A 15,369-nucleotide genomic window follows, 5' to 3' on the forward strand; every position below is an offset into this window, starting at 1 on the left:
CCAAAATCCAAAATCCAAATCCAATCCAGTCAAAATCCAATGTCCAAAATGTCTGCAGCACTATGTATAATTGACCCATCCCCCTTTCTATTCAAAAACTTTAGTTCCGAAATTGTTGGCCAGTGAGCTTAAATTTGTAGCGTTAATTGTTTAAAATTCGAATAGAAATTGTAAAAAAATTACCTTGCAGACCTCGCGTCTAAATGATATTTTGAGTTTTATTCACCAGTACTAGAGTTCACTTTTATTTGCGATTTCATCAAGATGTAGCTTTATTGAATTATATTTGAATGATATAAAGTTAGAATATAACTGTGAGATCCTCGTATGTCAGCCCGTACAAGATTAGAACATTGAGCTTTATTGCTTAATATAAAAGTCCAGCTGTTTTAAATAATTGAACTGATTATGACACATTATGACTGAAGTTCTTTGGTGAATAACATTGTCCGTAACAGATGACGTCAGCGTTACGTTACGCGTTACGCTGAATCGGGTTTATATTTTTACTTCACCTTAAAAAGTGCTCAGCGCCGCTAAAGAAGTTTTCACTTAAAAAAAAACGGTCACCCATCCAAGTACTGACCCCGCCCTACGTTGCTTAACTTCGGTCAAAAATCACGTTTGTTGTATGGGAGCCCCACTTAAATCTTCATTTTATTCTGTTTTTAGTATTTTTTGTTTTAGCGGCAACAGAAAAACATCATCTGTGAAAATTTCAACTGTCTAGCTATCACGGTTCGTGAGATACAGCCTGGTGACAGACGGACGGACGGACGGACGGACGGACGGACGGACAGCAGAGTCTTAGTAATAGGGTCCCGTTTTACCCTTTGAGTACGGAACCCTAAAAATATCGATAGAGGAGCAAAAACCGATATCGTCATTTTTTTAAATTTATTTTTAGATTCCATATTCGGGGAGATAAATACATATTAATTTTGAAATTGATCAAAGTAACCCCATTTCACGGTAAACCATCTAATAACTGTTGCTCGGGATAGCACGGAGTCCCCTAATGCTGATAGTAATAGTTGTAAACTTAGTTGTTCGGTTAAACCAAATTTAATATCATAAAATATAATTAGCACGCAAATGTTCCAAACTGAAGTTCCATCGTTTCAAAAAAAACCGCGGGAATGGTTATAATAAAATAACTGCAACACGATTTTCTTTTTAATTTAGCTAATTTGCTACTACTTTTGATCAAATTTTTATAACCAAGAATACAGGTGCGGTCCATTTTTAATTTTCGAGCATCTCAAAACTTATCGAGTGACATACGTATAAGTAATAAAAGCTTATTTTTCTCGAAGCAGGCCCTGGTTCTTAATATACACGAAAGCTTGTTAAATTTTCAATTATGAAATCCCGCCTTTAGAGAGAATATCCAACAGAACTAAACTAAGCGAAACAGCAAAGCGAGGCAAAATCGACCAATAGAATCGAATATTGGAACCTGGGATTCAGTGGTGCATTATCGCTAGCTCGTTTATTTCTGTTAGACGTTATATAGCAAAATCGATCATATTTAGTCAAAAACGTTCGGGAATACCGGCATCTTTTCTGTGGACATTAAAAAACAAAAACACGAAGGACAAACAGGACCGACTGTCACACATACAGGCTGTTTCATGTAAGTGTGAAACAGACCATATGAACAGAAGCACTCTTAAACCATCGGTGTATAAGGCTTGCGAATAATCAGTTAACAAAGTTAGTATACTTCGGCTATTCGTTATTCGGTATTCGTTGCATATTTTGTGTTACGGACTCTTCTGGCAGTTTCTATCTAGGTTCCGTCTAAGCTAACCCAGCACGAGTAGCAAGGCCAACAAAATCGCCAATTACCAGTCAAAATTAAATAGTCACGGCCAAAGACGACAAATATATGGGAACACTTTATTTTTATAGTAACCAAGTTGCGCTACGATAATTTTGTCCACTTTTGGCATCATTGTCTTTTGATGATGACAGTCCAATGAGAATATGACGTTGACGATCGACAAACGCCGATACGAAACGAAAATAAAAAATTTGGATGACAGCTGATGCTACAAAAAGCCACGTGACTATTTCCGTACATTTAAGTTTCACGTTTTCTATGAATGATTATGTTGGCTAGGTACATACCAGAGTTAAGTTAGACGGTTTAGCACTCCGTTAGTTAGCATGCCACACAACTCTCACATAATGGTGCAGCTGTTTCTCCAACGTCTTGACTCGATCGTCGAAGTGCGGCGCAGACGCCCTGTACTGCTGCAGCCCATAGTCATTCTCTAGATCAGCACCAGCGAACTCCAACTTCGGTTCCGCTGCTAGCATTTGCAAACTCTTCTCGAATCGCTGCTTCATTATAACTCTGGCCGCTTTCCTTCTACCACAATTTTTCTTCTTCTCAGCTCTCTTCTGCATCAAGTCCGACACGCGCTGCATACGAAAAGCTTGCATGTCCGACGACTTCTTAATATAATCTTCGCTTTCGCTCTCTTTCGGCTTCTGCCCCTGTATTAAATCGTGCACTCTCTGCCTTCTAGCGGCCATTTCGTAATCACCAATAGATTCTAATTTCAAACGCTCTGGATTATAAGTTTGTTTTCCTTCTATAATATTAGCCATGCGTTGGCATCGGAGAAGCATCTCTGGGGTAGTTATAGAGCTGGAACGTTTAGTTCTCGACTCTGGACTGGGAGTGTTCCTTCTAGAGTGTCCTTCGAATATCTGCGCTATGCGTTTAGTATTCTGAAGAGTTTCAGGTGAATCTATAGAGTTGGATCGCTGCTTTAAACTTCTACCTTTAGGAGATTCCGTTGAAAACGATCGCGTGAACTTCTTAGTTTCAAGTTTCGGTGTGTCCATCGACGCAGATCTGACAAACTTCTCTTGTCTCAGCTTGGCCAATTTCGGTTTGTGATCAATTTTGAAATCATTAACTGCAGTTACATCTGTTTCCGAGTTGTCTAAATCTGATAGATCAACGACTTTGACTGTCGACGCGTCTAAAGCTTTTAATCTGCGCGGCGGTTTCACAGGTATCTTATCCTCTTTGTTAAAGTAGCTAGCAACAGATTTATTATCGCTAACTTTAGCTTTAGTATTACCGAGTAGTTTCCCTAGTGATTCTCTGACTAGTGCAGGATCGGGAGTGTCCTCGGGGTCGAGTAGCGCTAGTATTTGTTCCTGCAGGTCTCTCTGCTTGTCTTCGTGTATGTCGGCGGCGTCGTGGCCCTCTATGAGGCGTGCTAGGTTTGTTATGTCGTTGAGGTCGAGCTTGCCTATCTGTTTGCGGATGTATTCGGCGGGATCGGTACTTACTTGCGGGGTGCGGAGCGCGCGCCGCTTCTTTCGGTACGACGAGTGTGATTTTTCCGCCTCGGCTGCGTCTGAAATTGTTGCATTCCTATAATAACTACTATTAAAAACCGGGTAGGTAATTACAGTTACAGATGCCTTCGTCACGGAGTAATAGTAGACTTCTTTTTTATATCTATACGATCAAATTAATATACATACATACATACTTACATCTCATCACGCCTTACCAGAGAGGTTGGCAGAGACCACGGATTTTTACTTGCTACGGTCCTGACATACCTACCTCTCGCTTTAATTTTTATAATAGGGAATATTAGGCAAGCTCTGCGTAGGTGGCACCTTTGTGGCACATACAGTAAACAAACCACATTGACACATGGCCTGCCGCGAAACAAGAAAATCGAAATTTCGTTATCTTATCTCTCTATCACTCTTGCATAATCGAGCGATAAAGAGGCAAATAACTAAATTTCGATTTTCGCGTTTACCGGTAGGCCCTTGTTAACAAACCGCCTTGATGCATCAATGTCAAATTTTATTGTCTGTGAAAACTTGTCAAAAAACAGTTTAAGGCACAGTATGTATAAGTTAGTCTATGAATTTACTGAGTCAGCAGTGCTGCACTCTGGCGGCAGAACATTGCAGTAGTATCCCCTATTTAATTAATATAAAATTATTAATATATGTATGTAATTTAATTCATAGAAAATGTCATATTACTTGAGTACACAGATATGGCGTCGTTCGCTGTTCGCGCGTGTTTCTCGTTCTGCTGACGGATTTTGATCTGTAAACACACTTTATGTTAGCTATCTGCGAGACATTTAATTGTAGATTAGAATAAATTTAAAAGTTGGAAAATTACTGTCTTGGGCTCTTACAGTAGATGGCGCTAGGGTCCCCTAGACCCATATGGTGGAGAGATTGCTGGCTATGGATGAGGTCTCGGTGGCTCAGATGACAGACCACTGGAGTATCGATCCAGAGGCCGTGAGTTCAAATAATAATAAATATCTGGGAGACCGAGCTTTGCTCGAAAAACATATAAAAACTCAAAAATGCGCGTTTTGCCAGAGATAAGACCTAGCTAGATCCATTTTTCGCCCCCGAAAACCCCCATATAGCAAATTTCATTCGTTAATCGTTAAAGCCGTTTCCGAGATCCCCGAAATATATATACATATAAATAAATAAATATACAAGAATTGCTCGTTTAAAGGTTTAAAGGTAGGAATTGGTCGTCGTATAATAAGTAAATAATCTTTATTTCCTTAAAATAATTATGCAATGAGATGGTAAGGACGACATATACAGGGTTGGACAGATTAAGTGTCCTAGTTTAAAATAGCCATAAAATTAAAACATTTAAGCATACTCTATACATATTTATAAAATTAGTTCATTAGCTCAAATCAGTCTCCTTTAACTTGTATAACTTTACGCATTCTACCATAGAATGAGTTGCACGCGGCGCGCACTATATACCTCATCTGGTATATCGTCCCATATCTTGACCAACCGATGCTTGAATGAATTTAAATTAATTCCCTGTGTGCTCCCAATCCTGCTGAGCATGTATCCCCATATAGAAAAGTCCAAAGGATTCAAGTCGGGTGAAGACGCAGGTCATTCTTGCCACGGTATAATATCTGCCATATGTGTTCGACACCAGTCTTGCGCACGTTTAGCTTTGTGAGACGGGGCACTGTCTTGTTGAAAACAACAATAATAGTCACCCAAACCACTTTCGGATATTTTCTAGCATATGACCCTGCAACACGTTCTGAATATAAAAGTCTTGGTTAATTTTTGCTCCCCGATCAGTGGTAGTTTGCCACTGGGTTATTTATCATGATTTATTCAGTCGCCTAGGTTTATTCAATCGTAATATTACTAAACAATTATGTTGTCTTTCATGTACCCAGGAAAACCCTGACTGTTTGAGTTCCGAGTTGTTTAATTGTATTAAAAAGGAATTTGATGCCTGTTTCATTCAGAAAAAGGTGCAAGGCAAGGCTAAGACTAAATTTAGCGACTGGGCTACACCGGATATTCACGAGAAAAGACGCCGGCTCTACGACTTATATGATTTAAAGGCAACTGATAAAAGACCGGAATTTCTGGAGTACGTCAAAAATTATTCTAAATCTTTTAAAATGTTGTGTGTCGCCGCTAAAGCCGATTATTTGTCGAAAAAGATCCTAAATTCCAGCGATAAAGTCAAAACTGTATGGCAAGTTATCAGTAATGAAACTGGAAAACGTAAACTGAAGGATCCGCACTACAACCTACGAATTGCTGACACTTTAGTAAGTTCCGACCGTGAAGTGGCAGATCATTTTGAGCGGTTTTCTCGAATATCCCGGTAGAAACAACAAGATCCCTTAACTCATCGCCAGACGTCGCTGAAGAAATTTTTAAGACAAATGTGGCAGAATGTACAGAAATATTCAAATTTTCGTATGTCTCATCGAATATAGTTCTTAAGACTTTTAGGTCTTTAAATTTAAAGAAAACAGAAGATCTTTGGGGCCTGTCTGTCAAAGTATTAGATTCCATTATTGAGTCAATTACACCATACTTAGCTGAGATTTTCAACAGATGCATTGATGCTGGAATTTTTCCAGATATTATGAAACATAGCAAAATTATCCCTCTGTTTAAATCAGGAACGAGAACAGATCCCACGAACCTTTTTAGACCGATTTCAATACTACCGGCATTAAGCAAAGTGTTCGAGAAACTTATTCTGAATCAACTACTGTCACATTTCAACAGAAACAAACTGCTTGATAGCAATCAATTTGGTTTCACCAAAGGTCGATCAACTACTGACGCCGGTGCGGTACTTCTAAAACACATCTTTGATGCTTGGGAAAAAGCTCAAGATGCTGTTGGAATTTTCTGTGATCTATCAAAGGCATTTGATTGCGTTGATCACGAAAATTTAAAGAGAAAATTAAGCCGCTATGGGATAAAAGCTAGTGCCCTTGACCTGGTCTCATCGTACCTTTCGGATAGAACTCAGCGAGTAGTTATTAATGGAACTCAATCGGCGGGGTCCCCGGTAGCCCTCGGAGTGCCTCAAGGTTCAATTCTTGGTCCCTTCCTGTTTTTGGTATACATTAATGACTTACCAAAAGTTGTGCAAGATAGACATGATATAGTGTTATTTGCAGATGACACTTCCCTTATATTTAAAGTGGACAGAAAGGAAAATAGCTTCGAGAGCAGTAATGACGCGCTATCTACCATTGTAAACTGGTTTACGGCAAACAATTTGCTTTTGAACGCCAAGAAAACCAAATGCATCAAGTTTACGCTACCTAACGTCAAGCAGGTAAATAACAGCAAGATTAAAATAAAAGGTGATACGCTGGAATTTGAGGACCGAACTGTTTTTAGCCTTTTTTCCAGCCGGAAAACTTAGTTCAGCAGCCTATGCAGTTAGGAGAATCAAACAGCTGACAAACGTAGAGACGGCCAGGCTGGTATACTTTAGTTACTTCCATAGTGTTATGTCTTATGGAATTCTGTTGTGAGGAAAAGCGGCAGATATTCAGACAATATTTGTGCTGCAAAAACGAGCTGTACGTTCCATCTATGGACTGCGCGCTCGAGTATCCCTAAGAGAGAAATTCAAAGAAGTTAACATTCTTACCGTTGCATCTCAATACATACTAGAGAATATTATGTATGTTCGGAAAAACATCCACGAATTCAAGGTTAACAGTGATATCCATAACTATAACACTAGAAACAAACATAAACTTGCTGTGCCCGCCCACCGCCTCCGTAAGGTTAGTACGTCTTTCGTCGGGAACTGTACACGTTTTTATAACAAAGTCCCCACTGATGTAGTGAATTTACCACTTCACAAATTTAAGTCGCACATTAAGCGCTCCTTGTTACGTAAGGCGTACTACACTGTAAATGATTTTATAAACGATAGAGATGCTTTTAAGCCGGTAGCTTGATTTCATTAGTATAAGGTAAGTACCCCTATTAACGAGGGGGTTAAGCAAGTTTCCCAAAAAGAGCCAAAAATTAGGCATAAATCGGCGGTGTATGGACCAAGAGATATTTTTTTATGTTAGTTTGTTAATTAAAGTTTATATTATTTTAGTTTCTGGCCTTGTTTTAGAATATTATAAAGGAAAAAATAATTATCAAAACCAAAATGTCGAAATCGCCTATTACCGTGGTAATGGACCACTGTTACCCAAATACCGCGGATGTGTGTTCGTTTTTACGAGGGTAGATAACTCGTAGCATTTTTAGTTCCATTATTATGATAAATATTATTTATTTGACAATAATGGATAAAATATTGTATATTCAATACCTACGCTTTTCATATTATAAGACTTATTTTAATTATTGAATTTGAAATAGAAATACGTAGTTGGTTCTTTTAACGCCAAAAACATCGTGGGGTACCCTTTAAGAGCAAGTGTGATGCTGTCGAAATTCTTGTTTAATTTATTACTTTTCTACGTTAAATAAATAGGTACTTAATTATTTCAACTGGACGTGGAGGGCAAATTGCGCAAAAACGTTCAAGCTATCACAATTATATCCTACACAATACATATACAAGATCTGTATAAGTTAATGTTAACGTTGTATGTTTGTGTTGTGTGTCTATATTATATATGTAACATAAAATATATTTTTCTACTCCAGCACTTATATTTGCCGATTAAATGACTGCCAGTGATATCTAAACCAGCCACATTTGAAGCGCGGTGCGTAGGGCGTCCTTTGTCTATATGATCACAAATATTTTATCACAATAGCCAAGAGTTGTATTAAAAAAAAAAAAACTATTTTCTAGGCAAAGATCTAAAAACCAATATTACATTGACTTTATATATCATTTTATGTTTGCTGGCTTATAAAAAATATTGTGTGCAACGGTACATCATTAGGTCTGAATATTCTCGGGCCTGTCTTTGACCCTTTTATTATGTACCTGGTATACAAAAGAGTATCAAAAGTAGGTATTAGGTATTTTAAGAACCTATTAATTTCGAAGCCATGAAAGTTTTGGGTGGGTCTGTATTAGGTTCTCATACAGCTTATTACCGAGTGATGTCTTTTCTAACCATCGTTAAACGGTTCAATTCAAATAATTTTAAAACTCATTTACGACTGATCAAAATAAATAGTTATCTTGTATTTTTTTTAATACTATGAATATGGATGATTGCAAATATTACAAAACAATGGTTAAAATAAACTTTATAACCATACTTCTGTTTTTATATCAATACTTGAACGAGTTTCTCATATAAGGGTTTCTAAGAAAACGTGTGAAAAGGTGTCTAAAATTGTAATAAAAATTAAGAGTTCTTGCATAGATTTCATACCACGTTAATAGCTTTTTAGTTTTATAGATGGTTAAATAATTCAATAACATCAAAAGTCAAGGAAATGTGCATTTATATATGAATATAAGATCGCTCGAATCTAAAATACCGTTTCCGTTATTACCGAGGTATACCTCGAAATTAGGTGTCACACAAAGAAAATGGAACCTAACACCGAGGTTTTTAATTTCCTATTTTTTTCCCTATTGGCGAGCAAATATCGCAAATAAAGTATTTGGGAATCATAAAAATAATAACTAAGAATCAATCTCAAGTCTTAGTCTTTCCATAATATTTACCATTATTACGCTAATCACTAAATAAAATACGCGTTTACTTACTTGAGGTGTTGCGTGTTAGTATGGAGCAACCAAATCTTGCGCTCTTGATACGCTAGTTTACATTTTTCGACTTGTTTGTGTGATGTTTTCGTAGTAGAGTAGTAGTGTTATACTTATTCGACAGTCAAAAGATAAGGCTTTATTTCTGTGTTCTTAGATTCAAAGAAAGTTAATAAGCTTTCTTATTAAACGCTATTTTGTACATACCGCGGTAATGAATGCCAATTTTAATGGGGTCGTTAATAGGGGTACTTACCTTAATAAGAATTAAATAAATATTGTTTTTTTTTTAATTTGTGAATTAAATATGCTAGTGTCTAGTAGAATTGACACATGAGACAATGATGTTCTCGCTTGATTATATTGTTTAATTTAATTTTAGTTTTGGACACTTGGAGACCTTATACATCTCTAAGTACATATTTATTTATTTGATTTTTATTTTTGATTGTACATACTTACCTATATTTTTAATGTTTCTGACACTTAGAGACCTTTACATCTCTAAGTCAACTTAGGCTAGTAATTATGTGAAGCTATACTGTCTTTTTAACCGACTTCCAAATCTCAAAAAAGGAGGTTATCAATTCGGTTGTATGTTTTTTTTTTATTTTATTTTTTTATATTTTTTTTTTTTTTTATTTTTTTTTTATGTTTGTTACTCCATATCTCCGTCATTACTAGATCGATTTTGAAAATTCTTATTTTGATTGAATTTATATGCATACAGATTGGTCCCGTTTTTGTCAAAACCCAGTTCTGATGATGGGATCCATGAGGAATCGAGGGAACTCCTCAAATCTTAAAGGCATACATATAGTGACTTTTGGGTTTTTATCAACAAATCAAGCATATACACCCAAGAAGTGGAGCTGCTGATGATGATCAGAACGGAACTCTTTAACGACGCATAGTTCACGGTTGGCGATTTGTCCTCTTCGTTATGTTTGTTAAGCAAGTTAAGTTTTTAAGCCACATTTTTGTCAAGCTCGAGTTCTGATAATGGGATCCATGAGGAATCAAGGGAACTCCTCAAATCTTAAAGGCATGCGTATAGAGATTTTTGTATTTACATCAGAAAAGCAAGCATTTTCATTAAAAACTGTTGCATTTGATGAAGTGGAACTGCTGATGATGATCAGAACAGAACTCTTCAACGACGCATAGTTCACGGTTGGCGATTTGTCCTCGTCGTTATGTTTGCTAAGCAAGTTAAGTTTTTAAGCCACATTTTTGTCAAGCTCGAGTTCTGATGATGGGATCCATGAGGAATCAAGGGAACTCCTTAAATCTTAAAGGCATGCGTATAGAGATTTTTGTATTTACATCAGAAAATCAAGCATTTTCATTAAAAACTGTTGCATTTGATGAAGTGGAACTGCTGATGATGATCAGAACAGAACTCTTAAACGACGCATAGTTCACGTTTGGCGATTTTTCCTTTTCGTTATGTTCGTTAAGCAAGTTAAGTTTTTAAGCCACATTTTTGTCAAGCTCGAGTTCTGATGATGGGATCCATAAGGAATCGAGGGAACTCCTCAAAAATTAAAGGCATACGTATAGATTTTTTTGTATTTTCATCATAAAATCAAGCATTTACATTAAAAACTGTCGCATTTGATGAAGTGGAACTGCTGATGATGACCAGAACAGAACTCTTCAATGACGCATGGTACACGTTTGGTGATTACGAATTTCGATTTTGACTTGGACTGGGACCCGGACTCGGACTCATACCCGGATCCAGTTCGGACCCGGATCCGGTTTGGACCCGGACCTGGACTCGGATCCGGATTCGGACCCGGTGATTACCTATCATAAAATTAATGTAGGTATAAAGTACGATGATGCCAATCTTACTAGCCCCTCCCGCTTAAACCCCCGTACACCGCACGGCATGCGCCATTAAGTGGGTTAGGTTAGGTTTGAACTGCGATCCTCACAGAACCGAACAAGGATTAGGTTAGGTTAGAACTGCGAGCCTTACAGAAACGAAATGCTACTTGAAAAGTGGGTTTGATTAGGTTCGAACTGCGATCCGCACAGAACCGAACTGCTATCTGAGGAGTGGGTTAGGTTAGGCTAGAACTACGACCCTCATGGCTCCTCTTCACAATGGGCCAACGCCGGTCACTCCAAGGGACGCATTTATGCGTTAGAGGGAGCAAGTGATATTGCTATCTCATTCTACCGCATGGCTGCGTCCCTTGGAGTGGCCGGCGTTGGCCCATCCTGTAGAGGAGCCATTATACAGAAGCGAAATGCTAGTAGAACAGTGGGTGGTTTTACCTCCTTTTCTACATAGTGTACCATCTACAATAATCTTACATCGGCCCCCATAGAAGTCGGTTTTTTTTTCTTAAAAATTATTATGTAACATATGATCACAAAATGCCGTGTCTTACAGCTACATGTTATTACTATTTTAATATTAATATAGGCCGGTAGCTTGAACATGTCATGCTCGCTTAAGTCTTTGCTTACGGTGGCGTTGTTGATCGGGTCGCCACTTTCCCAAATGAAGGTTGAGGGAGGCGATGGCTGAGATACGCGTCATACTCGTGAACGGGTGCTGTTTGTGACGACTGGTCTGTTAAGCTAACACGAGTTATTATACTTAGTAACTTAATTTTTATTAATTAATTACAGTGAGACTAGGGCATGCAGTACCGGTCCCGGTACCAAGAATTTCATTTCCCGGTTCTGGGCATGGCCGGAACCGGGATTCCCGGTTCTTCCCGGTTCCCAAGGCACCTTTTGATTACTTTTTAAAAATTGTTTGTGTTAGCGTACAATCTTTATGAATGACTTATTTTCATATAAATAATTGCATAAGAATTGATAAATGACTTATTTTATTATAATTATTATAAACCAACACTTATTGGCGTTCCAACCTATTTTACGAAAATAACCGGCACTCTTTGCCCCCGCCTGGGCCGAGCCACACGGCTGTAGCGTAGTCGATGTACTCAGCACTATGACGGCACGGCCTGCCTGCACGAAAGCCTATTTTATTAGGTTAGTTTGTCGGGTTATTTGGGTCCCCCGTTTCATAGCACCATTATTAAATGTTATATAATGTCCCGAGCTAAAGTACTAAAACATTACTACTATTGAAATGGAAATAAATAGTCATATGATGAGAACCGGGAAGTACCGGTACCGGGTCTTCAGTACCGGTTCTTTTGACACTATAAAATTCCCGGGAATTCCCGGGAATTTGAGAACCGGGAATTCCCGGGAGCATGCCCTAAGTGAGACGCCTCATTCTGTTCTCGTATGTTTCTTTTCTTTTAATGAATGTATTTATTATACAGGATATTGACTCTTGGAGACCCTATCTATACATCTCTAAGGATAACTTGATAAACTATATAATCTTATAGTTCTGACACCTAGAGATATTTACACCTCTAAATATTATAGATTTTTTTTGTGTATTTTTTATCTGTATTTTGTATGTAATTCGACATTAAGAGACCATATACATCTCTTAGTAATTGTAATACGTTAGATTGAATAGTTAGTTTTATTTTATAAAATTGTTGATGTTATTATTTTTGCTTTTATGTAAATTCAATGTTGACGTGTAAAAGTGCCCTTGTGGCCTATTTGCTGAATAAATGTTGATTGATTGATTGATTGATATGGCACCCCATGCCGACAGCCGGCGCACTTTGAAACCGCTGTACTGTACGGCTAATTTGTCTACTGGAAAATCCCTCAATGAAGCACACTATCTCTTGTTGATTGTGGCTATCATGCAATTCAAACATCTTTTCGTCGGTAAAAATAATTTCATCGCCCTCATGCCAACCTAGCAAGTCCCTGCATTTTTTCACTCTAGCTTTTTTCTGGGCTTCTGTTAATCCATGTATTTTTTTGTTTATTGTAGGCGTTCAACCCAAGATCATGATATACGCCTCATTGATCGTCGGGAAATTTTCATATCTTTAGCGAGTTTACGCTCACGAACACTTTTAATTATATTTTTAACATAAAGAGATGGTTTTTGACCAGGCTTTGATCGGATTATTGAAGATCCTGTTTTTATAAATCGCTTAATGGTCTGAGATATGATCCTTACATTAATATCTAAATGTTTTAGCTTCTTAAATATCTCTCACGGTCGGAATTTTTGCTTGTATATATTTACAAGAGCTGGCGTCTCGCGTCCATGTTGATAAGAATATAAAACCAATAGATATCAAGCTGACGTCTAAATCATAAAGACGCTTAAATTCTCGATTAATAAAAAATAATATAGTTAAAAATAGTTGCGCTATATTGAAGTAAAATGGCAGTACAAAACTAGGACACTTAATCTACCCAACCCTGTATAGTCTGTACTAAAACATATTATGCTAGTTTTGCATGCAGTTAAGTTTTACCCGAGACAGTAATTTTTCCACTATTTAATTATTTATTCTAAGCTTAATAGCATAATTCGCAGACGTTACTGCTTATTAAAAATTAACATTTGATTGTAACAAATATTTGCACCTTTCATCTGAAAATTATTTTAAAAAACAACACATCAGTTGGTTGTATGGATCAGTTTTTGTGTTAATGAAGTATTTTTTATTGTACAGGGTCAAAGGTCAAACGCGGACTCAAAATAAACAAATGGTTGCGCTCGCATACTAAACTAGTACGAGAGCGCCTATTTATTTATTTATACTTTGCTGCACAAAAGAAATAACTTAGTGTACAAAAGGTGAACTTAATGCCATGAGGCACTCTCTACCAGTCAGCCTATGTGTGGTTGCAGCGAGGTGTCTTTATGTTCAATATTGTAATTGAGATGAGATGTTTTGTACCTGTCGGAACTCGTCACTTGTGTCACTTGAGGCACCTTAATGAAGGCGAGGTAGGTACTTCATGAGGTCTCAACTTCGCCTGGTCCTGCCTGTATACCTCTAATATCCGAACTCGTCGCTTTTGTGACGCACGTGAGGCACCTCGCCCTTGAAGGCGTGGTACACCCTCATGAGGTATGAGCGGAGCTTCGCCTCGGTCGTGCCTATGTATCTCACCTATCCGAACTCGTCGCTCTTGTGATGCACGTGAGGCACCTTGCCCTTGAAGGCGTGGTATAACCTCATGAGGTATGAGCGGAGCTTCGCCTCGGTCGTGCCTGTGTATCTCACCTGTCCGAACTCGTCGCTTTTGTGATGCACGTGAGGCACCTCGCCCTTGAAGGCGTGGTACACCCTCATGAGGTATGAGCGGAGCTTCGCCTCGGTCGTGCCTGTGTATCTCACCTGTCCGAACTCGTCGCTCTTGTGATGCACGTGAGGCACCTCGCCCTTGAAGGCGTGGTACACCCTCATGAGGTATGAGCGGAGCTTCGCCTCGGCCACGTCTCGGGTCGATCCCGTTGAGGAGAACGGCGCGATACCTTCAAACAAATTAAAAGAGAGGTCATAACTGGTAATTTTTCATTAAAACGTTTATTAAGTAATGTACGTTGCATTTGAGAAGTAAAATTGCGGCTATGTGTAGTCAGTAGTCGCCCCGTGCTCTTTGTCAGTCATTTCATTGGCCTCTAAGTCTATTGCAGACGATTTATGGTGTGAAACCGGAGGGACACCTGAATAGTGGCTGAATAGACCGGTGCAAGTCTGACATGGTCTACTAGGCCTGACAAGAGAGATTTGCGGAAAACGCCACTGAAACGGCACTAAAACGTTTTTGCCTCTTGTCAGCGAGTGCGGCTAACCAGGCCTCACCACAAAACTCGGGGCCTTCTACAACGCCACTACGTTTCCGCCACTCCGTCCGCTGTTCTGCGAGCGTCTCCCAGTATCGGTGGTCGATATGAAAGGCAATCATGGCAATTATGGCAATGGCCTCCCAACATTCCGTTTTGCACCGCACCAAGAAGAACACGGCGAGGTTTTTAAGAAGAAGAAGTTCATTAGTTTCATTACCGTGTTTTGAGGTAATCTTTGCTCTTGTATTCTTAACTACCCTGTGAAGTGGATGGGCCAGAAAGAAGAACGAAACACTAAGTTCTGTGTCAGGGACCGGTCCGGTATCCATTGTGTATTTTATAGCTGACATTATTTATTTATTTATTTTTGTCTTTCTTAGATATAGGCATGATATAGGTAAAATAATAGTAAAATAATTTAAAGTAATAGCCGTAAGTATGTAAACGCTTTGGTGCTACACTGTAAGTTTATATTGAAATAAATGAAATAAAATTAAATTAAGAATCCCCTTCGAGGGTTTTGGAAAGGGTATTTCGTAAGGCATTGCTTTCAAAGCCGTAGCTAACTAAAATCCTTTCATTTGGCTTTTTAAGCATTTCATAATACGGGTAAGCTACCCAT

The 15,369-nt window shown here is 38.3% G+C and overlaps 1 protein-coding gene across 6 annotated transcripts in view; it reads right to left on the reverse strand.

The window, feature by feature from the left end:
* Window positions 1-15,369, reverse strand: part of LOC134678720 (F-actin-monooxygenase Mical-like) — a 198,146-nt gene that overhangs the window by 102,713 nt on the left and 80,064 nt on the right. For 5 of the 6 annotated variants that reach the window (XM_063537382.1, XM_063537385.1, XM_063537383.1 and 2 more), the window contains exons 12-14: window positions 14,296-14,432; window positions 4,036-4,102; window positions 2,191-3,383 (exon numbers count right to left, since the gene is read on the reverse strand). In XM_063537382.1, coding sequence (XP_063393452.1) covers window positions 2,191-3,383; window positions 4,036-4,102; window positions 14,296-14,432 — 1,397 coding nt within the window. The remainder of the gene's footprint in view (window positions 1-2,190; window positions 3,384-4,035; window positions 4,103-14,295; window positions 14,433-15,369) is intronic. The other variant, XM_063537386.1, reaches the window with a different exon arrangement.

The sequence above is a fragment of the Cydia fagiglandana genome, chromosome Z, assembly GCF_963556715.1.
Source record: "Cydia fagiglandana chromosome Z, ilCydFagi1.1, whole genome shotgun sequence".
In the NCBI taxonomy this organism is placed as follows: Eukaryota; Metazoa; Arthropoda; class Insecta; order Lepidoptera; family Tortricidae; genus Cydia; species Cydia fagiglandana.